This window comes from Meles meles, chromosome 11 (assembly GCF_922984935.1).
Source record: "Meles meles chromosome 11, mMelMel3.1 paternal haplotype, whole genome shotgun sequence".
Lineage (NCBI taxonomy): Eukaryota > Metazoa > Chordata > Mammalia > Carnivora > Mustelidae > Meles > Meles meles.
In genome coordinates this window covers 20,350,122-20,375,061 of record NC_060076.1, presented here as the reverse complement: position 1 = coordinate 20,375,061, position 24,940 = coordinate 20,350,122, and the positions used below count along the sequence as shown (strand labels likewise).

General features: G+C 50.5%; 2 protein-coding genes across 2 annotated transcripts; one reads left to right on the top strand and one right to left on the bottom strand.

Annotated features, from left to right (window-relative positions):
- Positions 1 to 330: 330 nt before the first annotated feature.
- BSPRY (B-box and SPRY domain containing) lies at positions 331 to 20,516 on the top strand. Its single transcript, XM_046023925.1, has 6 exons — positions 331 to 530; positions 4,060 to 4,158; positions 12,241 to 12,471; positions 13,509 to 13,534; positions 17,544 to 17,668; positions 18,883 to 20,516. The coding sequence occupies exons 1-6, from the start codon at positions 354 to 356 to the stop codon at positions 19,407 to 19,409; spliced, it is 1,185 nt and encodes a 394-aa protein (XP_045879881.1). The 5' UTR covers positions 331 to 353; the 3' UTR covers positions 19,410 to 20,516.
- A 1,080-nt stretch (positions 20,517 to 21,596) lies between these two features.
- HDHD3 (haloacid dehalogenase like hydrolase domain containing 3) lies at positions 21,597 to 24,271 on the bottom strand. Its single transcript, XM_046021726.1, has 2 exons — positions 24,000 to 24,271; positions 21,597 to 22,652 (listed from the first exon to the last, which is right to left on the bottom strand). Exon 2 carries the CDS (start codon positions 22,489 to 22,491, stop codon positions 21,736 to 21,738), a length of 756 nt encoding a protein of 251 aa, XP_045877682.1. The 5' UTR covers positions 22,492 to 22,652; positions 24,000 to 24,271; the 3' UTR covers positions 21,597 to 21,735.
- Positions 24,272 to 24,940: the final 669 nt, after the last annotated feature.

Here is a 24,940-nt window from a genome sequence, read left to right as displayed (position 1 = left end):
CTGTTGTAGCCCATCATAAAACGCTTTAAGGCGCTTACCAAAAGTCTGGCGCTTAATAAGTGCTCAATTAAGTTTGCTACGGGCACATTAATACTCGGTGTTTTACGTTTGTCCCAAAACTAACACGCATACAAGGCGACTTAATTCAGCAGAAAAATCACAGAGCTGGCAGAGGCCGGCGGACCCCGCGCGGGAGTCCCGGCGAGCGCCCACCCTGCGGCGAGGGCAGGCGGGCTGGAAGCCGGGGTGGCCCGCGCGCCCGGCCGCCTGTCTGAGCCCGGGGGCGGGGTCGCGGAGGCCCCGCCCCGCAGTCACCTGCGGCAGGTGGAGCGCGCGGCGCGGGGCGCTCGGCCATGTCTGCGGAGAGCGCGGGGCCGCCCTCCGGGCCGCTGTGCCCCGAGCACGGCCAGGCTCTGAGCTGGTTCTGCTGCTCGGAGCGACGGCCTGTGTGCGCCGCCTGCGCGGGGCCGGGCGGCCGCTGCCGGGGGCACCGCATCCGCCGGGCCGAGGAGCGCGCGGAAGAGCTGCGGGTGAGCGGGCGGGGGCTCCGGAAAGGGGGGGGGGTGGGAGGAGAGGGGAGGCTCTGGAGGGAGGGGACGCCGTGGCGGAGCGCCGAGGGGGACCCGGCGGGGACCCGGCGGCAGGTCCGGGGCCCCGGCCCCGCGGTGGCGCTGGCTGTGGAACTAGGCAGTTAAGGGTGTGGCCTCTGGAGTCGTGGGGACATGAGTTCGAATCCAGCCTCCTCCCCACCTCGCTTGGAGTCTCGTAAGTGTCTGAGCCTCAGCGCCCTCATCTGTAGGGCAATAATAGCGCGCGTTTATTGGGGTGGTTGTGCGAGAGACACAGATAATGGGGGAAATGCTCTGTAGTCTACCACATAGTGACGGATCCAGCTGCCCACTCTTCCTCCGCTGCATCTGTTGAGGGGTGAGAGCCAGGCCTGGCCTTGGGTCCTAGGCCGCTGCAAGTTCTGGGACGACGTGTGCCCCACCTCCCGCCCCGGTGGAAGCTGACTGAGATAAAGCCTGCCCTCCTCCCTCCTCAGCCCCTGGGCTCAAAGCCCCTCCCCCGTCCACCCTTCAGGTTTCCCGGTGAGGTGATTTCTTTTCCCTTTGGGGTTGGCCTTGACTGTACTCCAAACTGGTTCCAACCGGTAAAAGGAGGGGGTGGGGAGGATCTCAAGAGGTTCTTGCTGGATCTCTTCCCCTAGAGTTCCTCCTCACCTCCACTCCAGTTACCTCCAAGCTTTCACCTTCATCACCACCTGCCCCTGGTCTGAGACTGGGGAGTCCAAGTTTCCCTGCGTCTTCCTCCCTCCTTCCGTCCTAGTTGCGGTCCCTGGGGATTTCCTTGCAATTGGATTAAGCCGCTTGGTTTCCCCAACCTCACCCGAGTGCTCTACCCACCTGTGAGGCCTGAGGGCTCTCCCTGGGGACTCAGACTGCAGGGTAATTAATAAACACATCTAGCTGACTGGCCAGGAGGGATTCGCTTACTCAGTGACACACCCGAAAGCTCCTGGTTGGTCCTACCTGTCACGGCTACCCATCATCCATAGTAGTGTTGAAAATAGGCTCAGATAATGTGGTGTGATAAACTTGCATAATGGTGGAAAATTTACAAGCGCCAAAGCACTTCAATGTCCATCATCTCACTCCATCCGGACCAAACTTTGGAAGTGATATCCTACCTCCATTTTACAGATGAGGAAACTGAGGCCCAGAGCAGGGCGGTAAACTCCTCCAAGGTTTCTGATATTTAGGAGCTGGACCAAGGGAATCATTGACTTGGTCAGACAAAACCACCTCTTGGTTCAGCGCAGGGAGGAAGTGGTGTGAATGGGTGTGAGAATGCAATAAAAACAACAACAACAAAAAAAAACAAAAACACCAAAGTTGCCACCAGAGCCAAATCCGAGTGATGGAAGGGCGGGAAGGCTGGGGCAGGGTGTCGGGGCAGGTGCTTGATTCGGAATGCCTCTGCCCGGGATGTCTTCCCTGAACCCTACTGAGGCCCTCTTTGCGAGGAGGGAGCGATTTCTTTCCTTCTCTTCTTTCTCTCTTGCCTTTCTCCAATTTTGAGTATCTTATGACATTTACATACTCCTTTTGTGATCCCTCTGGAGGCAAAGAAATTTTGCCCCAGGGCAAGATGGTTACCATTCACAACTTCTCTCTCACCTTCGTGGTTCTTGTCCTGTCGGTGGTTCTTGTCCTGTCGCTTTTCGTAAGTTTTACCCGGTTTCCTTCGTCCTCCGGTGCGTGCTGATCACAGCTTCCTCGCAGCAGCTCCGTTCTTTCACTCAGTATTTGGACCAGAGAAGCGTCAGATGGAATTCCTGACTGTGGGGGTGAGGATTTGCAAGGGTCTCCTAGAAGATGAGCTGAGCTGCCTTTTGGCAGACGGAGCCAGGGCAGAGCTCTGAGGGGAAGCCATGGAGGAGCTGTTGGCTAGGAAGGAGTCAAGTTCAAGTACCTGGAGAAATGGAGTGGAAAAGCAGGGGCCTGGCAAGTCACCTCTCTGGGGGCTTTAGCGTCTTCATTTCTAAAAGGCTCCCCTGCTCCCCCGGGGACACTCCCTGCTCTGGCTGATGTGAACCGTGGCACTTCTTGTGGTCCCAGAAGTGGATGTCCATTCATTCAGCAAATTATCCAGGGCCTCTTGTGTAGGAGGAACTTTCTTCTAGGTAGTGGCCCATAGCGAACAAGTCAAAGTCATGGTGCTCGTGTTCCAGCCGTGGGGGGAAAGATACAAAACAAGGAAACACACCCAGAATATACAGGCAGAGGAGTGATAAATGCAAGAAAGAAAAATAAGCAAAATAAGGGAATGGGCTGTGGGGGAGGTCAGGGAGGGCTTCTAAGGGGGTAACCCTTAATAGAGTGGGGGAAGGGACTTGTATATAAGCAGCTACATCCCTTTATGTATCCAGAAGACTGCTAGACGCAGAGGAAGCAGCAGGTGCAGAGACGCTGTTGTCAGGAAAATTTGGTGTGTTTATGGGACAGAAAGAAGGCCAGTGTGGAGAGGGCTAGGAGATGACATTCGCGCAATAGGCAGAGTCCCATCAGACAGGGCCTTGTTGGCTAAAGTGGGACGCTCGATCTCACTGTGAGTGTGCTGGAGAGCCATTGGAGGGTTCGGAGCAGGGACGTGACCGGACCTAATTTCTCTCCTGTGAGAGATAATGACTGTCTGGGCAGAATAATAGGAGTGGAGGTGACCAGAAGTGGCCAGAGGAGGGAGAGAGAGAGAGAGAGAGAGAGGGAGAGAGAGGAACTGCAGAGTCAGGGCTGATAGGACTCACGGAGGGATTAGATACATACCGGCTTGGAGAGTAACCCCAGGGTGTGGGGTTGGGGTAAGGAGGTTGATGATTGCTAAAGAATGGGGACATCTTAGGGAAGGGCAGTTTGGGAAGCCATGTTCTTCTGCTGAGGTGTGGAAAGCCAGGGAGCAGAGTCAGAAGGAACGATGAGAGCATGTGCAGGAAAGTGATTATGGTGATGGACATGGATTTCAGGAGAAGGAGGGAACTGAAGCCACAGAGTGGGTGATGGACATTGAAAAGTGGTAAGACTAGGGGCGCCTGGGTGGCTCAGTGGGTTAAGACTCTGCCTTCGGCTTGGGTCATGGTCTCAGGGTCATGGGATCGAGCCCCGCATCGGGCTTTCTGCTCAGCAGGGAGCCTGCTTCCCCCTCTCTCTCTGCCTGCCTCTCTGCCTATTTGTGATCTCTGTCTGTCAAATAAATAAATAAAAGTCTTAAAAAACAAAACAAAGAAAAGTGGTAAGACTAACGTTTGGGTGGCCTCAGCTGAGCTGAAGAATGGTTGGACTGGGGAATCTAGAGTTAGTCATCTGGAAGGATAGAAGTGGCGGACGGGGTGTGGGCCCCTTAAATGAAGATTTTGGAGGTGTTACAGTCCTCAGTAATAACAAGGCCTGGATGTGATGCTGGGGGCAAGTGGCTGAGGTGGGATAAGAGGGGGGAGATCACTGGGATGGAGTGGATGGATCAACATGGAACCAGACACCATGGGTGTCTTTCGTATTGCAGAACAGAATCGTGGACCAGTGTGAGAGGCTGCAGATTCTGAGTGCCAGCATCACCAAGTATGTCGCCGAGGTCCTGCCAGGGAAGAACCAGAGAGCAGTGGTAGGTAGTTCTCCTTCTCCTATACTCCGGACCCCTCCTAGGATAAGACTCCAGCCTCCAGAGTGCGGGACCAGTCTGGGATCCCTTCCCAACCTCACAGACTCACTCTGCTACTAGCAAAGCTGGATGCCCGGGAAAGTCGTTTTCCCATCCTTCTGAGCTGTGCTCTTACCATCCGGGCAGAGAAGACTATTCCTGGTACCACACTGGGGCAAATACTGCTGGAAAAGGACTTTTTTGGGGGTAAAGGATCAGGAAGGGTAGCATTCTTCCACCATCTGAGCATGTAGTGGTCAGCCCCTGAATTAGAAAATAACTTGGACGTGGAGTGTCCTTTACGACAATCTTTATGCAGTAGGTGGCAGTTACAGCCCTGTTGACAGATGGGGAAATGGGTCACCTAGAGGTTAACTGACTTGCCCCAGGTCCACAACCTCCTGCCAGAGTCAGATCCAGGGACTGGATCTTCTGACTCCCAGGCCAGTGCTCCTTCTGCGACCCCGCTCTGCCGGTCCTTTATCCAGGTGACCCCACTGCCACTTCCTCACTCTCAGCTATGCCCCTCCAGGGTCGGGACTGTGGATTTCTTTCTGGACATCCCATCCTTCCTTCCCCAGCATGGACAATGGCGCAGGCTTGGCACGGTCTTAGTCAAGGTTCTTTTGATTGCGTAGAACGAAATCCAGTTGAACTAGCTTGAGCAAAAACAGGGAATTTCCTGGCAGGATACAGAAGCCTCTAAGAACCTGAAGGAACGAAGAAGCTGCCAGGAGGCCAGGCAGCTCTTCTGTGCTCAGTTCTGATCATTCCTCTCTCTCTCTCTTTCTCTCTCACTGTTTTTATTTTCTCGCTTTGACGGCACTGGCTAGGGCCTCAGTACAATATCAAAAGAAGCAAGTGTAGCAGATGCTGACTTCAAACAGTGTTTCACCGTTTAACAAATCTGTGAGCACCCACCACATGCCAAGCACCGTTGTTCTCTGTGCTCGAGATCCCACAGTGAACAAAACATATGGAAATTCCTGTTTTGTTGAAACATATCGTTGGCCGGGGCAGGTGGGTGGGTAGGGGAAGGCCAATAATTAAACACATGCTATGTCAGAAGGTCGAAGATTTTATGAAGTTCAACACAGGAAGGGGGATGTCCTTGTTGGGAACGGGGTTTGTGATTGCATACGCTGTGATCGGGAATGACCTAAGTAAGGGTTGATATTTGCACAAAATTTACAGAAGGTGAGGGAATGGACCAGATATCCGAGGGAGAGTTCTAGAAAGAGGGAATGGCAAGTGCAAATGCCCGAAGGTGGGAGCGCACCTGGCACATTGGAGGAGCAGCAAGGAGGCCTATGAGTTGGTGGCAGAGTGAAAGAAGGCAACAGGAGGTGAAGTTCGAGAGGTAGGGAATGGGGGAGCTGCATAGTATCCTCACTGGCCACAGAGGGGCTTTGCCTTTAGTTTGGGTAAGGTCGGAAGTCTTTTGAAATTTCTGTGTGTAGTAAGATGATACGACTTCAGATTAAAAAGGAACACAGTGGGGCACCTGGTTGGCTCAGTCAATTAAGCGTGTGCCTTCGATTCAGGTCATGATCCCAGGGTCTTGGGATTGAACCTTGCATCAGGCTTCTTGCTCAGTGGGGGACCTGCTTCTCCCTCTCTCTTTACGTGCTTGCGTTCTCATTATCTCTCCCTCTCTCTCTGCCGTATAAATAAAAGAAAATCTTTAAAAATAAATAAAAATTTAAAAATTAAAAAAGTTAAAAATTAAAAGGAAGGCTAGCTACTGTGTTGAGAAGTGACCATAGGTAAAAGCAAGGAGAATGATTAGTAAGCTGGTGTCATAACCCAGGTGAAAGACAAGAGTGGTTTGGACATGAGTGATGGTGAGAAGTGTCTGGATTCTGTGTTTATTCTGAAGGGAGAAACAGCAGAATTTTCTGATGGATTGGATGTAGGCAAGAGAGAAAGGTAGAGGAGGGGGCAGGATAACTGTTAACTTTTTTTTTCCCCTTTAAATGCCTTGATTTGAGAACTGGAAGGATGAGGTAACCATTTACCAAGGTGGGGTAAGACCACATGTAGAGTGATGGTTGACAGGGGAGGAGATGAGGAGTTCAGTTGTGAACATGTTAAATTTGAGATGCCTGTTAGACATCCAAGGGAAGATGTTGAAGAGGTAGCCAGGTATGTGTAAGTTGGGAGAGGGCTAGGCTGAAGACAGATTCCATGAGTGTATAAATGAGTGGTATAAACTGAAAGCCCCAGGAAGGGATGAGATCACTAAGTGATTAAGTATAGATAAGAAAAAAGCAGCGGTCCAAGGATGGAGCTCCTTGGACCTCCTTAACCATTAAGAAGATAGAAGGATAGGAGCGCCTGGGTGGCTCAGTGGGTTAAAGCCTCTGCTTTCGGCTCAGGTCATGTTCCCAGGGTCCTGGGATCGAGCCCCACATCGGGCTCTCTGCTCAGCAGGGAGCCTGCTTCCTCCTCTCTCTCTGCCTGCTTCTCTGCCTACTTGTGTTCGCTGTCTGTCAAATAAATAAATAAATTTAAAAAAAATCTTAAAAAAAAAAAAGAAGATAGAAGGATAGAAGGAGGGCACCTGGCTGGCTCAGTCGGAGGAGCATGGGACTCTTGATCTGAAGGTCATGAGCTGGAGCCCCACATTGAAATTAAAAAGAAGAGGAAGATGAAGATAGGAGGAATCAGCAAAGTCGACCAAGAAGGCGTAACGAATGAGATAGGAGTCAAGCGAAGAATGTCGTGTCCACATAAGAGGTTTCAGGGAGGTGGATGTCAAATGTTGCAGAGGTTAAGTAAGGTGAGAAATGAGAGTGGGCCATTGGATTGAATAACATGTTCATCAGTGGAGATTATGATGGAGGGAGTGTCTTGTAGAGCGGTGGAGTGGAAGCCTGGTCGGAGTGGGTTTCAGAGAGAACAGAAGAGTCATTTGGGAGAGTTGGCACAGCCAATACTTGAGGAGCTCTGCTGTAAGAAGGGAGCTGAGAAATGGGATGATAGTGGGGGGGTGGGATCAAGAAGGTATTTTTAAGATGGGAGAAATTACCCTGTGTATGCTGGTAGGCATCGTCTGGTAGAGAGGAGACAATTAATAGTGAAGGAGAAGGGGGGATACTCTGGTAAAACAAGGGGGGTGGGATCAAGTAGACAAATGGAGAGGTAGCTGGAGGTAAGAGCCTGGGCATTCACGCACTGAAACAGGGAAGGCAGAGCATAGGGGCGCATGTGCAGGTACTTGGGTAGGTGATGGGCAGAGCTTGTGTAAGTTCTCTTCCGATGGCTTCTATTTTCCATTATTTATCACGTTTGCTGCAGGTTCTTAATGATGCCATTTGTCAGTTTATAGATATGCTTTATTCCCCATCAATCAATTGCCAAACATGCAATACATTAATAAGACTTTCTCATGCTAAACCATCTTGAATTCCTTCTAGTAAGCTTGATCATATGTATTTTTTTTTTACTTTAAATTTTGAGGTAATTGTAGATTCACATATAGTTGTATGAAAAGATCATAGAGCCATATCCCCTGTGCCCTTTGTCCAGGTTCCTCCAATGATAACATGTTACCTAACTGTATAGTACAGTATCATAGCTGGGACATCGACATCCGTACAACCCACTTTATGCACGTTTCTGTGTGTGTGTGTGTATTTAGTTCTGTGCAGATTTATCTCGTGTAGATTCGTGTGATGCCTCCCACAGCCAAGATACAGAACAGCTCCATTGTAAGGACCCCTCGTGCTACCCTCTTATCACCGAGCCCCCTCCTCTCCTTCCCTTTGTGTCACCCTTATACAAAATTTCTAAGGTTGGATTGCTAATCTTAGTTTGGGGTTTTGGGTGTGTGTTTCAGGATTTTTGTGTCTAAACTCAAGAGTGAGATTAGTCTATGAATTTCATTTTTTGCGTAGTCCTTATCAGATTTTGGTGGAGGTTCTTTAAATCTCAGTGAGTTGGGAGCTCTCTGTTTCCACTGGAGGTGTTTGTGCTAAGACTGGAATTATCTGTGTCTTGAATATTTGGTGACATCGATGGTGTTATTTTTGCAGGTGAATTTTTTTTTAAGATTTTATTTATTTATTTGACAGAGAGATCACAAGTAGGCAGAGAGGCAGGCAGAGAGAGAGGAGGAAGCAGGCTCCCCGCTGAGCAGAGAGCCTGATGCGGGGCTCGATCCCAGGGCGCTGGGATCATGACCCGAGCTGAAGGCAGAGGCTTTAACCCACTGAGCCACCCAGGCGCCCCTTTGCAGGTGAATTTTAACTACTGATTCATTTCCCACCATGACTAAATGGTTCTTCCTTTTTCTTGGTTTTAGTAATTTTTTTCTAGATAAATTATGTATTTTGTCTCTTTTTAAATTTAATGGCATAACGTTGTTCTTAATCTTTTTTTTTTTTAGATATTTATTTTAGAGAGAGAGAAAGTACAAGTGGGGAGTGGGGGAGAGGGAGAGGGAGAAACAGGCTTCCCGCTGAGCAGGGAGCCTGACGTGGGGCTCAATCCCAGGACCCTGAGATCATGACCTGAACCAAAGGCAGAAGCTTAACCGACTGAGCCACCCAGGGGCCCCCTCCAAGTTTTTCTTAATCTTGATTAAAGTTGCCATTGGCTTCTCTATTTTGTTAGTCTTTTCAAAGAGCCAGCTTTTAGTATGTTGATCCTCTCTTTTGTATCTGTTTTTTAAGTGTATTTTTTTCTAGTGACCTCTATACCAAGGGGCTCAAACTCACAACACCAAGATCAAGTTCCATGCTCTTCCAACTCAGACAGTCAGGCGCCCCTCTTTTGTGTCTTAAAAAAAAAAAATCTCATTATTATTTCCTCTTATCTTTTTTTTTTTAAGATTTTATTTATTTATTTGTCAGAGAGAGACAGAGACAGAGAGAGCACGAGCAAGGGGAGTGGCAGGCAGAGGGAGAAGAAGCAGGCTCGCCTTTGAGCAAGGAGCTGATGCGGGACCCAAGTCAAAGGCAGACACTTAACTGACTGAGCCACCGAGGCGTCCTTTCCTCCTTTTTTTTTTTTTAATTTTATTTAAAAATTTAAATTTTAAATTTAAAATTTACTTAAAAAGTAGATTTTAAATCTACTTGACAGAGAGAAAGCACAAGCAGGGGGAGTGGCAGTCAGAGGGAGAGGGAGAAGCAGGCTCCCTGCTGAGTAGGGAACCCAATGAGGGACTCCGAATCCTAGGACCACCTGAGCCGAAGGCAGATGCTTAACCGACTGAGCCACCAAGGCGCCCCTAGGCATCTGTTCCTCTTACTTTATAATTTTTTTTCCTTCTAATTTTTTTTTGGGGGGGGATGTATGCCATTGTTATTTAACTCCCTCAGCTGAACACAGTCTATTAATTTTAGTCAGTCTTCTTTCTCAAGGTCAGCATTTAAGCCGTGTATTTCCATCAAGGTGTTGGCTAGCAGACCTCTCACAAATGTGATGCAATATTTTCATTCAGTTATAAGTATTTTTAAATGTCCATTATGATTTGTTATTTTACTATGTGTTATTGGAAATAGGTTTTTAAATCTCCAAATGTATGGTTTTACTTTTTAAATTATCATTGTTATTTTTTTTCCAGTAATTTCTAACTTAACTTCATTGTAGTCTGCATATCAGTTGTTTGAAATTTGTTGAGACTTGCTGTATACCCTAAAGCACGGTCACTTTACCTAAATGTTTCACATTCAGATCTTTTCCGTACTTACTAATTTTTTATCTGCCATATTTATTGATTGTTGGCAGGGGGCATTTATAATTTCATAACATGCTGTGGATTTGTCTATTTTTCCATAGAATTCTGTCTTTACTGGGCTCTTAAGTTTAGAGGAGTGTAAAATTCTAAAATAAATGACAAGCTGCATTCAGGGCAATAGAGCCTGAGCCCTGGATTACACCGGTTTTCAGTTTCCTTTCCACATTTGGACTCCAGGGGATTTCCTTTACTTAGCTGCCAGAGCAGCTTGACTTTTAAAAGGATGCTTTGGGCTATTTTTCCAGCATTTCTGTGCTTTGTTTTAGGACACTGTTTAGTTTATTCTGGCATATATTTGGAAAGGGAAATTTTTTTTTCTCTGCCGCGCTTTACCGGGAATGAGTCGAGAAATGTGTTGAAATTGATTACTGTCTTCTAGTGAGAGAGTCTCTGCTGCGTCTTGGGCCAGAGTCTGTTCTTGGTCCTGCTCGCAGATGTAGTACAGACGTGGCTACGGACACCCACCCCTGTGGGCAAGGCAGCAAGGTGGGATAGAGAGAACAATAGCTAATGTTGTTGAACACCTCTGTGCTGGGCTTTGTTCTGTTTACTTTGTATATATTAACTCATTTAATCTTCCACAATAACCTCATAAGGTAGGTACTGTTATTACCCTCATTTAGCAGATTAGAAAACAGAGGCATAGGGAAGATCAGTAATGTGTTCAGCATCCTATGGAGAGTAAGTGAATCAGTTAAGGTTTAAATCTAGGCACTGTCTGTCTCTAAAGCCTAACTTCCTGGGGCGCCTGAGTGGCTCAGTGGGTTAAGCCTCTGCCTTCGGCTGAGATCATGATCTTAGGTCCTGGGATGGAGTCCCATGTCTGGTTCCCTGCTAAGTGGGGAGCCTGCTTGTTCCTCTCCCTCTGCCCCTCCCCCTCATGCTCTGTCTCTCTCTCTCTCAAATAAATAAATAAAATCTTTAAAAAAATAAAATAAAGCCTAACTTCCTAACTAGTGTTTTATGTTGGCTCAGGGAACACTGAAGTTGGAGTCAGAACTAACTTGTGGGTTCATTTAGGCCATTCACTCTCTTCCTGTCCCCTGGGCAAATCGTGGGTCTCAGTTTCTTCTGTAAAGCAGGGGTCATTACCCCCTTCACTGTACAGAGCGGGTCTGCATGGGCAGGGCACAGAGAAAGCTGTTGGCTCTCCAACAGCTTGGAGTGTTGTGAACACTCCAGGGGGAGCCCACATTCGGCACGAAAGAGACTGCTCTACTCTCCCCTGTCTGGCAAGACTGCGGGTGTCTCATGCAACATTTGGGGAGGATCAATTGTCAGATGGCACTGGGGGAAAGAGAATCGTGTTGGACTGAGAGTCCACAGAGCTGGGTTCTAGTCCCAGCTCTGTCCCTGATTTGGCCAGTGAGCGCTACCAAGAGATTTTTGACTTGGTCAGAAGAAACTTTGCCCTCGTTCAGTGACTGTTTGAGGACCTCCTGGGTGCTAGACCCTGTGCTGACTACTAGGAGGGCCATGTTAGCTAACCTGGAGGGGATGGTATGCTCCTGGCATGAATAAGGAGTCTACCATGGAAGCCATTGGAATGGACAGATTTAGGAAAGAAGGAGATTTATTTCACTCAGACATAGTCAGAATATCAACTGGATTGTGGTTGGCATGGATCCTATCAATGGGGAAGACTTTGTAGGGTCTTTCACGCTGTAATTCTATAATTCTCTGACCTTGATCCCTTGGCCTTGGTATTCTCAACTATGAAATAATTAGTTCTAGTTGGTCTCTAGACCGTGCCCAGCTCTTCCAATCTGTGATCCTAAATCTAAGATACGATCTGGAAGTCTGAATCTCACATTTCTTCACCCTAAACCATATTTGGGAACTCTTTTTTTTTTTTTTGAGAAGGTATAACTTCTTCTTCTTCTTTTTTTTTTTTTAACTAACAGATAATGTATTATTTGCCACAGGGATACAGGTCTGTGATTCATCAGTCTTACACAATTCACAGCACTCACCATAGCACACACCCTCCCCAACGTCCATTACCCAGCCACCCCATCCCTCCCACCACCCTCCACTCCAACAACCCTCAGTTTGTCTCCTGAGATTAAGAGTCTCTTATGGTTTATCTTCCTCTCTGGTTTCCTCCCATTTCATTTTTTCCTCTCTTCCATATTTGGGAACTCTTAAGGCTGGGATGGCATAAGCACCGTCCCTTCCATTACTGTGCCTGTGCTAGACATGGCTAATCAATCCCAGCACTCCTTCCTACTGAGCCCAGATCCTCTTGGTCTTGACTGGAACTTTGCTAGGACCTGATTCCCTGTGTTATCCCTCACCAGAGCAGGGCCAGCGCGGCGCGGGAACTGGTCATCCAGAGGCTAGGTGTGGTGAGGAGTTTGTGTGAGAGCGAGGAGCAGCGTTTGCTGGAACAGGTGCATGGTGAAGAGGAGCGGGCCCACCAGAGCATCCTGACACAGCGAGTCCACTGGACTGAGGCGCTGCAGAAGCTGGACAGCATCCGGACCGGCCTGGTGGCCATGCTCACCCATCTGGATGACCTCCAGCTGATTGTAAGTCAGGCAGGGGTGAGGACACAGCCAGTGGACCAGACACCCCAAGTCTAAAACATCCAGAATGTGTATTGGTAAGAGTTGGGTGGATACGGATAATTCAGAACAGGGATGAGGCGAAGGAATTAAAAAGGGAATAAAATTAAATGGATTTTTTTTTTTGCACCTGTTAATCATTCTTTCAATAGTGAGCAAATATTTGCTGAGTGTCTACTATGAGCTGTTGTGCCCGGGTGGCAGGATACACCTCACGGCTTACGAAGCAGAGAATACCAAACTAATAGCGGAGGGTTATGTGTTCTGGTAGCATCACTGGGAGCCAGAGACCCCACAGTCCAGGCTTGCGGGTGGCAGGGATCGGGAGCATCTTCCTGAATGAAGTAACTTCGAAGCTGGTTCAGGGCTCAGAAGCGGAGGGAGGGAGCAGCCCGGGGGTCCCTAATCGGACCGCCCAGAAACGACCGTGAGTTATACTTTGGTACATATCTCTGCAGAGTACTTTATGTAGAGATGCAGATGCTTGCGGTTTTAACGGGACAGTCTGACGTGTGAGGAAATATGCCAGCAGAGAAATCAGAATGTGGAACAACAGAGCTGTTCTGCCGTTCAAGTAGGGCAGTTTCCATCGCTGCCCCAGATTGTGCCTTCACTGGGTCCCACAGCTTCCACGTCAGAACACATTCTGTCCCAAACTGGGACGGTCACAGGAGAAGAATCAGTAAGCGTCCCAGCCATCCCGGAGCTGGCAGTCTGCGGGGGGGAGGTGTTGAGTAGTTGGTAAATACGGCCCCGCGAGGGAACCGCAGGATGCCCCGGGACACGGGAGCCAGTGATCCACGTGATCCATTCCCAGTGTGCGATGAGAGCTGTGTGAAGAAGAGCCCAGAGAACTTTGCTTGGGGTCTTAAAGCAGGAACAGAATGCTTTGTTCCAGAGTTTGCCCACGTGGCACCCTCCATGCCAGTCGAACATACTCAAGTCTTGGCTTCCTGCTGAGTTCCTGGTCCCCAGCCTGACTCTGTTTTCTTTTCTTACAGCAGAAGGAGCAGGAGATTTTTGAGAGGTGAGTATGGCCCCGTCATTTGCCTGGGCAGACGTGCAGACCATTGCCCGCAGACCCGTAACTAGTCCATGGCATTCAGGCCCTGCTGGTCTGGGGAGAAAGCCCACCGTGTGCCATCTGGCTGCATGCCTGTCCCAGAGCCATGCTCCCTGGATGGGGGTCTTACTGTGCCTAACTTGGAGACCTGCTTTAGATCCCTGGGCCGGGGTCATGAAAGAAACACTTAGCAATGGGAGGCTTGCCAAGGGCTTTCTGAAATGTTATCCTGCTACAAAATCTCCAGTCCCCCTGTTGGAGTGTTTTACACACCCCATCTACAGATGAAAATACTGAGGCTCAAAGAAGGGCAGGGACTTGCCTACGCCCCAGAGCTGGGGCGCATACCCACACCCCACACCTGTCCCATCACCCTCTTCTCTGTCTCAGTCCCCCTTTCTCTGAGAAAAAAATCTTTGAAACCTAGGTCTGCATTACCACCACTCACAGTTTGCATTTTAATGAAGCAGTAATAAAAGCACTTCACCAGGCTCTCCCCAGTCCTGAGAGGCTGGGAGCCAAGAGCCTGAAGAAGTGGCCAAGAAGATGTAATTTGCCAGGCAAAGAAATTAAATTCTTGAAGCTTCTGTGAGAGATTTCAGAGCTGTATCTGGTGAGCACAGCCCGTTCTTCTTAGCTGTTTTTATATTTAAATTTCAACAGTAATACATGTGCATGGGAGAAAGAGAAAAGAATACCATCAGTATAAAACCACTGAAAATTTAAAACGTCTCGGGGCGCCTGGCTAGCTCAGTGGGTAGAGCATGTGACTCTTGGTCTCAGGATTGTGAGTTCAAGCCCCACATTGGGTGTAGAGATAACTTAAAAAAAAAACAAAAACAAAAAAACCTTTTCCCCATTCCCTTCCCAATCCCATTCCCTGGAGGTGATCAGCTTTAACAGTGAGTGATGTATCTTGTGGGACGTCCCTATGTAAACAGGGTCCCAGGAGAGTATGATTGGGCTTGTTGACCTCTAAAAATATATATATATATATTTTTTTAACACACTTGGGATTGTTTTACTGCTTGCTGTTCTATAACTTATCCGGCTCTCCTGGAATCTCTCCTTGTCAGTATGTATAGATTTACCTCACTTTTTGGCAAGTCTGTGTAGGCTCCCCCAGTGTGGATGCCCCCAACTTTATTTTACGGTTTCCTTTAAAGGCTTGGCTTGGGGGTACCTGGGTGGCTCAGTGGGTTAAGCCGCTGCCTTCGGCTCAGGTCATGATCTCAGGGTCCTGGGATCGAGTCCCGCATCGGGCTCTCTGCTCAGCAGGGAGTCTGCTTTCTCCTCTATCTCTCTCTCTGCCTGCCTCTCTGCCTACTTGTGGTCTCTCTCTGTCAAATAAATAAATAAAATCTTTAAAAAAAATAAAAATAAATAAAGGCTTGGCTTGTTCCTACTTTTTCCCTCTTTTAATCTTTCCACATCTTTTTTTTTTTTCTAAATATTTTATTTATTTGACAGAGAGAAATCACAACTAGGCAGAGAGGCAGGCAGAGAGAGAGGAGGAAGCAGGCTCCCTGCCGAGCAGAGATCCCGATGCGGGGCTCGATCCCAGAACTCTGGGATCATGACCCGAGCCGAAGGCAGAGGCTTTAACCCACTGAGCCACCCAGGCGCCCCTAATCTTTCCACATTTCTGCTAGTCTTCTCTTTCTCCTTTATTTTCTTCATCTTCCTCTAAAACCATCCTGTTTTTAATTTCAAGCTGCTCTGGTTTTGGGGGAAAAAATTTTACTCCTTAAATTTTTTTTTATTTTGGTATTTTGGTGTGTTTCAAATGTAGAGAAAAATTGGAAAATAGTATAAGGAGTTTCACCTAGAAATCCTAACTGTTAGTATTTTGCCACATCTGCTTTCTTTTTTGGTCTGTCTCTTCCTTCCTATCTATTTGACAAATGAATATGTGGCACCTGTTTTTTCTACCCTATTTGAGAGTAAGTTGCAGAAAGTGAGACTTTTTAGGTCTAAACACTTGAGCATCTTTCTTTCAAGAACAAAGACCATCTCTTTACATAACTACAGGGTCATTATGAAGCTCAGGAAATTTACTGCTGGTGTGATACTATTATCTAATATACAGTCCATAGTCAAATGTTGCCAGTTGTGCCTGCAAAGTTCTTAACGGTGTCTGGTGTGTTTTTTGTTTTATGTTTTTTGTTTCCTGATCCATCTGGAATTCCTGATTTAATCTGGAATTTATTCCTTAGCCTTTAAAAATAACAATAACGACAAAATACTTAAAAAAAAAAAAGATTTTATTTGTCAGAGAGAGCAAGAGTGAGAGCACAAGCAGGGGGAGCGGCAGGCAGAGGGAGAAGCAGGCTCCCCGCCAAGCAGGGAGCCGGATGCAGGATTCGATCCCAGGACTCTGGGATCATGACCTGAGCAGAAGGCAGGTGCTTACCTGACTGAGCCACCCAGGCATCCCCATGAGTTTTCCCTTTCTGAACCACGCATGAGGTGCTGGACCAGCTGGTTGTCTAGACTCTAGCGTCTACAACTGGCCTCAGATTTGCCTTGGGTTGACTCAGCATTGCCGACATGCATTCCTCTTTCCTCCCCGCCTGATGGCTGGGGCTCCTCCAACCCCAGATGCAGTGCTTCGAGAAAGTGGCAACAGACCCTCTTTTGTCCTGAGCACAAAGAGCCTTTGTTGCCAGAGCCTGCTCTCAGCTTTTCTAGGGCTCTGTTCACCTTGCACTTCCCAATCCAGGCCAGCCACTGGCGGTCTTGCAAAGGGCTTGCATCCCTGAGATGTGCCCCACTCCCTCTCTCTGCTCCTGCATTATGGGCAGAGTCAGAGATTAGGGGAAGAGAGTGTGCTCTCAGAACCCAGTTCAGAGGTCTGCAAAGCTCCTTGGCAAACCCTTATTTTGCCCTATACCCCTTTGATCATTTTCATTTTAGATCAAGGGGAAAATTATGTTGAACAGTGCCTGGACGCCAGGCTGGGTTTGTTCTATTTTAGCCTGGAGTCAGGACTTGAACGCAGCTCCCCTTTTTAGCTGAGTGCTTTCTCTGAATCTCTTTTCTTTTCTGTCAGATGGGAGAACAACCCTCTCCCAGGTTATAGCAAAGATTACACGAGATTCTGCAGAGGGAACTGGATACTTAATAAATGGTCATTCTCCCCTCCTAGGCATCTTCTGTTCCCATATTTCCTCCTGCCCAACCTAGTCCCCCTGTGAGCTGAGGAGAGGTGGCTATTGGGAGCAAAGCACTGGAACTAATTTATGGTTTGGGTGATAACTGATAGTCCTTCTTGTGGGATCCCTCAAGGGTATTTGCATTTTAAGAGCAGAGGAGTTGGGGCGCCTGGGTGGCTCAGTGGGTTAAAGCCTCTGCCTTTGGCTCAGGTCATGATCCCAGGGTCCTGGGATCGAGCCCCACATCAGGCTCTCTGCTCCGTGGGGAGCCTGCTTCCTCCTCTCTCTCTGCCTGCCTCTCTGCCTAGTTGTGATTTCTCTCTGTCAAATAAATAAAATAATAAAATAAAAGCAGAGGAGTGGCTGTACCTTCTTACTGAACCAGTAGGTTTTGGATGGAGGCGAGATTTTCTCCACATAGGACGGGGAGGAAAGGCTGGTGCACAAGTGGCTCAGGTCCCATCCCTGCTCTGCTGCTAACTTAGAGACCGGGCAGGTTGTTTCTCCCACAGAGCGGACCAACTCCAAGTTCTAATACTGGCATCAAGTATTTACCTCCCTGGAAATTGTCTGCCTCACTGGAATTAAGGCCCCTGGTGGGGGTGGGGGGCACAAGGGGAAAGCCCAGCTTCCTGTTTGGCTCAGGCATCCTTTTAGGGGGCTCTTGTGTGGGGCCTGGCTGCCAATCTTGGTATCACCCTCATGGGAAGATGATTTTACTTCTGTCCCTTTCCCATCATCCTATATTGATCCAGATCCATTTCTGGAACCTTCCTGAACCTGTCTGTTTTTTGTCTTGTTTTTCTCCCCTCCACAAGGACCGAGGAAGCAGAGGGCATTTTGGATCCCCAGGAGTCGGACAAGTTAAACTTCAATGAGAAGTGCATTCGGAGCCCACTCCTTACCCAGCTCTGGGTAACAGCGGTTCTTGGGTCCCTCTCAGGTTAGGAACTGTTAGGGCCCAGTGCCAATGGGAACAACTGGGTGGCTGGCTGACTGGCTGGGGTGTGCTGCTGGGTCACACCGGGGAGCAGAACATCTGGCACAGCAGCTAAAGCAAACAGTGACGCTGGATGAGGCTGGTCATTCGTGAAGCCAAGGTGCTGGACAGGCCTGGGGCAGCTGGGTCTTTCCTGTTTCCAGACCAAACTGCTCTGTGGGCTCTAAGAAAGATCTGGTTCCTGTAAGTCACAGCTCTGTCCTGCCCAAGTGGGACAGCTTGGTATTATTTCTTGGAAACCAAGTTTCTCTTTAAGAAGGTACAAGTGCTGGAGGGCATGTGGAGGGAGAATGGAGCTGCCCGGGTTTGCCTCACTTACGCCCTCCCCAGACCCTGACTCGGGCCAGCTGTGGTCTGGCCCCGTGCTGCGTGCTAAGGCCATGGGGCTTAATGCAGCCCGTCCCTCTCCCTGCAGGAGTTCCCACTCAGTGTGGAAGTTCTCCAAGCAGAAACCCCTAAGCTAGGTGGCAGCTTCTGGGCCCCTGGTTGGAGTGTTTGCACAATTCACAGAGAGGTTAGGGTAATGGGTTGACTTGTTCCTCAATTTTTAGCCCTCCTCCCTTGTGTGTCAGCCTTCCATGTTGAGTTCAAGCTCTAGCTCGTCTGCTCTGGATTCTGTTATCAGAGAGCGCCTGGTTTGCCAGCAGTCCCATTTAGTGAGTTGTTGGAGAGTACGGATCTGATGCTTCCTAGCTCCCAGGGGCCGTGCCCCAGGGACAGGTCCGATCTGGGGGCCACAGAGAGGTTCAACGGGAATGCGCTCTGATCAGTGCTGGATGCTGGATATGGGAGCAAAATGCTGGGTCTCCATTCTGCCCTGCCACCAGCTAGGTGTGTGACTTTGGGCAACTTGCTTCCCTCTGGGCCCTCTTTCGAGTTTACACATGAGGGTCTCAGACTAATAAGAGCTATTGTTGTCATGGCCACAACCCGGTGAGCACTTACTAATGCTCGGCACTTCAGATCCTCACACCCACCTTGTGGTAAGTCTGACTGATCCCCATTTTACAGATGAGGCTCTGGGGCTCAGAGAGAGGAAGTGGCTTGTGTGGGGTAGCTCACTGCCAGGGAGTGGGGAGGAAGCCATTTGCGGCCTGACAGGGCCGAGTTAGGGCTGAGGGTGGGCCTTGGGTGACTCCGAGACTTCTTCCTGGCAGGCACGGAGGATGTGCGTATCGACGAGAGGACGGTCAGCCCCTTCCTGCAACTGTCAGATGATCGAAGGACCCTGACCTTCAACGCCAAAAAGTCCAAGGCCTGTGCAGATGCCCCCGAGCGCTTTGACCACTGGCCCAATGCCCTCGCGGCCACGTCCTTCCAGGCTGGGCTGCACACCTGGATGGTGAACGTCCAGAACAGCTGCGCCTATAAGGTGGGTGTGGCCCTGGGCCAGCTGCCGCGCAAGGGCTCGGGCAATGACTCTCGTCTGGGCCACAACACCTTCTCCTGGGTCTTCTCCCGCTACGACCAGGAGTTCCGTTTCTCACACGACGGGCAGCACGAGCCCCTGGGGCTGCTGCGCTGTCCCAGCCAGCTGGGCGTGCTTCTAGACTTGCAGGCGCAGGAACTGCTCTTCTACGAGCCAGCCTCGGGCACGGTGCTCCACGCCCACCGCGCGCCCTTCTCGGGGCCCCTCTTCCCAGTCTTCGCGGTGGCCGACCAGACCATTTCCATCGTCCGCTGACCCATGGCCGCCCGGAGCCCCGGTCTAGCCCCCGCCATGCCTCCAGGCCATGTTGCTACCCCGTGGTCTCTTCCCCATGTGTTGCCTCTGCCCAGGGGGCCGCTTGCGGAGGGGGAGGGGTCTGTCCTGTTTCAGGTCTGGCTTCAGCGGGGACCTGCTGGCTATCTGTGGGGAACCTGCTACCCCCTGGGCCTTGGGCTCCCAAATCCACCAGGAATTTGCCCCTCTGAGGGCATCTTGTTCACCGCGTCGCGTCTGGCATCCAGCACGGGGTCCGGTGCTTACCGGTTGTGCAATATATATTTGGCGAGTCAACAGCTGGACGGAAAGGCGCCTGGGTGTGTGGTAGAGTCTTTCGAGACGCACCGCAGGGCAACCTGGGGTGAGGCCTTCAGGCCCCACACAGCTGACGGAGTAGGTGGGCCCGACATAGGGAACATGTATGTTAGTAAAGATTTTAAAAGGTTGAAGTGTCTTCCATGTCCTCTGTGGGTGATCGCACAAATCCCCCAAGTGTTAGCTCACATCTTAAGAGATGCAACAACTAGGAAAGAGAGTCCTTCCTCACCCTCTTCCGCCTGCCTAGCGCAGCACACCCAGCCGGACAAGGCTTAAGACCATTCTGGGCCCTGCATTGCTGGAACCAGGGCAAGCCCCTTCCTCCTCTCTGAGGTCACATTACAACAGTGGTCCTCACCATTCCTGTTTTATCTAGGAACAAAGGCAATCTTACCTACAACTTCAGGCCCCTGGGCTGAAAGATGAGTGCCAGAGCCCTCCCCACTCTTCAGTTTGCTCAATAATTTACTCCAAACGCTGGGTAGATCAAATCCAGTCCACAGACCGAATGGCAGCTTTTTGGGTTGAGATGACTTTCGAGGCCCTTGCAGCTGTGACAGCACAGCTCACAACCCACGTCCTCACTGCCCGGTACTTGGGAATTAATGTCACCTGGGCTTTGCACCAAGCCCAAGGAAGAGACCCAGAAGTATGGCCAAGTCTGAGAAGAGCCTCCCTCCCCTCACATGGGCAGTCTCTGCCCAGAAACCTGGGTCAAAGCCCATCATTTTACTCAGCACCTGAAGGCCCCCCTCATGCCTTGCTCCCCAAACTGCCCATCTAACTCAGGCACCCCCAGTCTGTAGTTCATGGCCCTCCTGCCAGGAATGTGTCTTATTCCTCTGCCCACTGAACGTCACCGCAGTTCGGGGCCACTCCGGAGCCCTCCCCAGCTGTTGGCCCCAGAACACAACACCATGTATGTGCCTGGCAGTAGGCAAGGAATAGAAGAGTCTGGTAAATACCAAGCAGGTGTGAGAGGACAGGAGTGTGAAGAGGTGAGAGGTAGGAAGTGACTTGGAATTTTTAAAACCCAGCCTGCTTCTTGGGTCTTCAGGCATTCCCCCCATGTGTCCTACACTCCTGCCACCTCAAGCTCTGGTCCCTGTTCCCTGTGCTCTCCTACCTCCGTGCTAACACCTATGACAGGGGTGCCCTTCAAAACTGGCCTCCTGTAGAACAGCTTCCTTGGTCTCCCAGGATCTCCACTGCACTGTCTCAAGGACACAGCTCTCCTTGCAAGTCAGTGCTCAAGCCAAGGGCTTTGGAGTCTGGCACTCCTAAATTGGAACCCAGGCTCTCCCACACGAGCTGTGGCCTCAGGCAGGCTCCTTCACTTCCGAATCTGTTTCTCACTTATGAAGTGCGGGTCCCGCTACCTCTGCCCATTAGGTAGCACTGAGGGTTACACGTGCATGTAAAGGACTAAAACATGGCCAGCATGGATGATGTTTCCTCTCATGATGTAACTGGGACACTCCTTGTCTGAAACCTTGGTCCTTACACTCTATGGTCCTAGAGGACATATCCCTACAGCATAGCTTAGCTCTCCAAACTAAGTTTTCCAAACTAAGTTCCTCTGATCCCCTGCTTTGCAGGGGGGCTTGAAGAGCCTTCAGGGCCCGACTGTGGGGCTCTAGAACCTGTTTCAACCCTGAAAGTTTCTTGCTTTTGCTGTTTTGTATATTAGGGTTCCAGTAAGATCTCCCATAACAAAAGGGCCCTGCTGCTAAAACAAAGTTTGAATGTGCCTGGTTCTGAAGGTCATTGGGCCCTCAGTGAATCTTGTAGGCGAGGAGGGTGGGAAAGACACAGGTGTGATAAATAAACCATGGCAGAGGCAAGAAGCAGGGCTCAAAGGCCCGTATTCATGGCTTTATAGTCAGAGCGCATTTGGACGCCGGAAGGAGAGGGGCAAAGGCCAAATCTCAGGAAGGAAGGCGCTCTCAATCTCCAGAGTTTGCTGGAGCCACTTCCCTCATCAGACTCAAAGTTCCAGAGGTGAACCCTGCAGGCGGTCAAGGGCAGGCAGGAGATGGGACAATGAGGGGAGGAGGCATTCTTGGGGTATAGAACCCTTGACTGCAGGGTCCAAAGGCTCTGGGCCAACCACCAGGAAGCTGTGCATACCTACAGCCTGTGACCCCTTATAATCACAGTGATAACTGTCCCCAATATGGGCTGCTACTGCCGGGTCCACTCGAGCAAGCCGCAAGGCCTCGTGGAATATCCGGGGGTCAGGCTTGGGCCAGCCGGCAGCCTCAGAGGTCAGCACAAAGTCAAAGTGTTCCCGCAGGCCCAACCCCCTCAGGATGCCCTCCAGTCGCTGGTCAAAGTTGGAGACCACCGCCAGCCTCAGACCTCGTTTTCGGCACCCTCTCAGGGTGGCCTCGGCCCCCTCCAACACGTGCCAGGTGCCGGGCTTACAGAAGTCCTCGTACAGCTGCTCAGCGATGGGGGCCACAGCGTGGGCATCTGGAACGCCCGCGAGGTGGAAGGTCTGTGAGACCACATCCAGCCACCACCGGCGGGAGGTGAGGCCTTGGCTCAGGCCGTAGTTGGGGAAGCTGTGGCTCTGAGTCCTGTAGGCCTGCCTGAAGGCACGTCCCAGAGTGGCGGCCTCCACCTCCAGCCCGTGGGCCCGGGCCTTGGTGGCATATTCTTCTCCCACGGGCTGTCGCAGCCGGAGCAGCGTGTCCTTCACGTCCCACGTCAGCAGTCGTATCTGTAGCCGATGCGCCATGGGCCTGTCAGAGGGGGGCAAGTCCACCCCACGTCTGCCAGCGGCTAGAAAGAAACTGAGCCGGACAAGACCATGCCCCCACCCTGCACACACAACCTAAAGGTCCTCTCTTTCCAGGCCTCGTGGGTCAGAGCTGTGGCACTTCCTCACAGCAGAAGATCCTGCAAGGAGACGGCAGTGAGGTGGAAGTTCAGGCCTTGGAGTCAGAGACAGACTGGGTTCAAATTCTGGCACTGCCCACTCACTGTGTGACCCTAGGAGTGTCACTCTCTAAGTCTCTGTCTCCTGAGTGAAGAGGAACACAATGTGCCAACCTCACATGATTGTTGCATTAAATGAGATCATCCATCCATTCCCCAAATTTCTGGGCACCTACTATGTGCCAGATACTAGGGAACGGGATAGATTTCCAGCCCTCCTGTCATTTACACGCATTAAAGAATAAGAGACACAGATATTAGACAAGAACTATACAAACACTGAAGTATAACAAAGTCAATGTGCCATAAGGATATAAACCCAGGGATCCCAGCTAATTTGTGTTGAACTTCCCAAGTCAAATTTCAGTGGATATCTGAAGAACGACTATGCAGGAAATGGAGGTGGTAAGTGTTACTGGCACTAGAAACAGCAAGTGCAAAGGCCCTGAGGTAGGTCAATGGCAAGTCTGCTGCTTTGGGTAGACAGGGCCTGCTGTGGCAGGGCCTTGTTGGTCAAGGTAAGGAAACAATTATGATTGTTATTACTATTGTTAACAATACCAAAGACACAGGGTCCTTACAGACCATGTGACAGACCCCTTGTTTATCAGGGAAGACTGAGCCAGAGAGGGGCAGATACTAGCCTAAGGTGCACAGCCAGCACCAGATCTCAAACTTCCAGACTCTGGCCAGTGCTCCCTTCTACTGCATCATGCTTAGACAAATTTGGTTTTTAAAACAATCTGATTTGCGTAGATCGGCACAGACCAGGGCCAAAGCCAGACAGAGCAGCCAGGTCCTGTCTCTAAGCCTCGGGTTTGTCTTTACGGGAGGTAGCAAGGTCTGCCTAAGTGGAGAGCCAGTAAAAGGAGTCAGTAAAAGGATTACTGACTCAAAGCCCAAGAAACAAGTCCTCAGCCGGTTGTTCAGGGACTAGATGCAGCTTCTTGGCCCACACAGTTGATTCCAGACAATCTCAGGCTAGCTAGCTGAAACTTGAGGGTCCAGAATACAGCCAAGTTGCTGCTAAGGAAGGGAAGTGGCTGGTGAATCTAGGGGCAAGCTGTGGGGGAAGTCTGACAAGGAAAGGAATTTAAGTCAATCTGGATATTAGGGAGAGCCATTCAAAAACCCTATCACTTTCCTGGTGGATAGATGGAGGCCCAGCGAAAGCCACGCAGGGAGTCACTGGCACAGCTAAGACTAGAGCAAAGAGCTTTGGCTCCCGACCCACAGCGCTTTCCATTTCTGGAAGCCGGGGCTGAGCCTCTGGGCTGCAAGCCTGAATTTCTCGGCCTTCCTCCTCACCTCCAGGGCTCGATGGCGACAAAGTCCAGGTAGCCCGCTGTTAGAGCGACATCTCTACAGCTGCCGTTTGCAGCGTGACCTTGGGCGTGACGTGGCTCCGGCCTGCCTCCTGGGGCCCCTTCCCAGTTCCGGCGCGCTCCGACAGCTCCGCACGGACCCCTGGCCCCCAGCCTCCCGGGATCAGGGCCCAGCTGGACCGCAACGAAGCAGGTCCGGAGGAAGCCGCAGCCGCAAGCCGACTCGGAAGAGCTGCGCAGGCGCTCTGCCGCCCCGACGGAGCAGGAGGTCCGCCCCCTCATGGCCCCGCCCCTGCCCCGCCCTCCCCTCTCCTCCTCCCCCTGTTCCCTTGCCTCTTCCCTGATACAACCCTCACCTGTCTCACCGCCCCTGGCGCCCTAGGTCACCCGCCTTCCCTGTCCTTTCCGTCTCCCTCTCTGCCAGAGCGTGAGACCCACACCCTCTTGTTGCGCGTCTCGCCTCCTCCTCTCTGCACCCCGTATCTCTGGGTTACCTTGCACCCTCTCCTCCCTTTTTGCCTGCTTCGCTCTCGCAGTCTCTTCCTTTCCCTCCTTTCTGCGCTTTCTCCTTCCTCCTCCGAGACCCCTCCGCCCTCCTCGGATCCACACACCCCGGGAAGTCCTAGGCTGACTTGGGAACGAGGGAATCGGGGTCCCGGCTTGGCTTGCTGAGTGCTGTGTGGACTTAGGCAAGGCGCTGCCCCTCTCTGTTTTGAGTCTCCAGTTAGTATTGGAAATAATTGCTTTCATTTGGCAACTTAGTAACCCAAGACATTCTGCTGAGGGTAGAGTCCTCTGCAGTAACCTAGCTGTTTTTTTTTCTTTTGATATGAAAATAATCATCTTCAAAAATGTTTTAAAATACAAAGTAAAATACAAAGTAAAAAGCGAAAGCCCAATCTCACTCACTTCTCATTGAGCATC

Bases quoted from the DNA above. Each gene is read 5' to 3' on its own strand.
- BSPRY (XM_046023925.1), top strand. From the start codon at position 354: ATGTCTGCGGAGAGCGCGGGGCCGCCCTCCGGGCCGCTGTGCCCCGAG. The intron at 531-4,059 runs GTGAGCGGGCGG...TTCGTATTGCAG, and splicing joins AGCGCGCGGAAGAGCTGCGG to AACAGAATCGTGGACCAGTG. The intron at 4,159-12,240 runs GTAGGTAGTTCT...ATCCCTCACCAG, and splicing joins GGAAGAACCAGAGAGCAGTG to AGCAGGGCCAGCGCGGCGCG.
- HDHD3 (XM_046021726.1), bottom strand. From the start codon at position 22,491: ATGGCGCATCGGCTACAGATACGACTGCTGACGTGGGACGTGAAGGAC.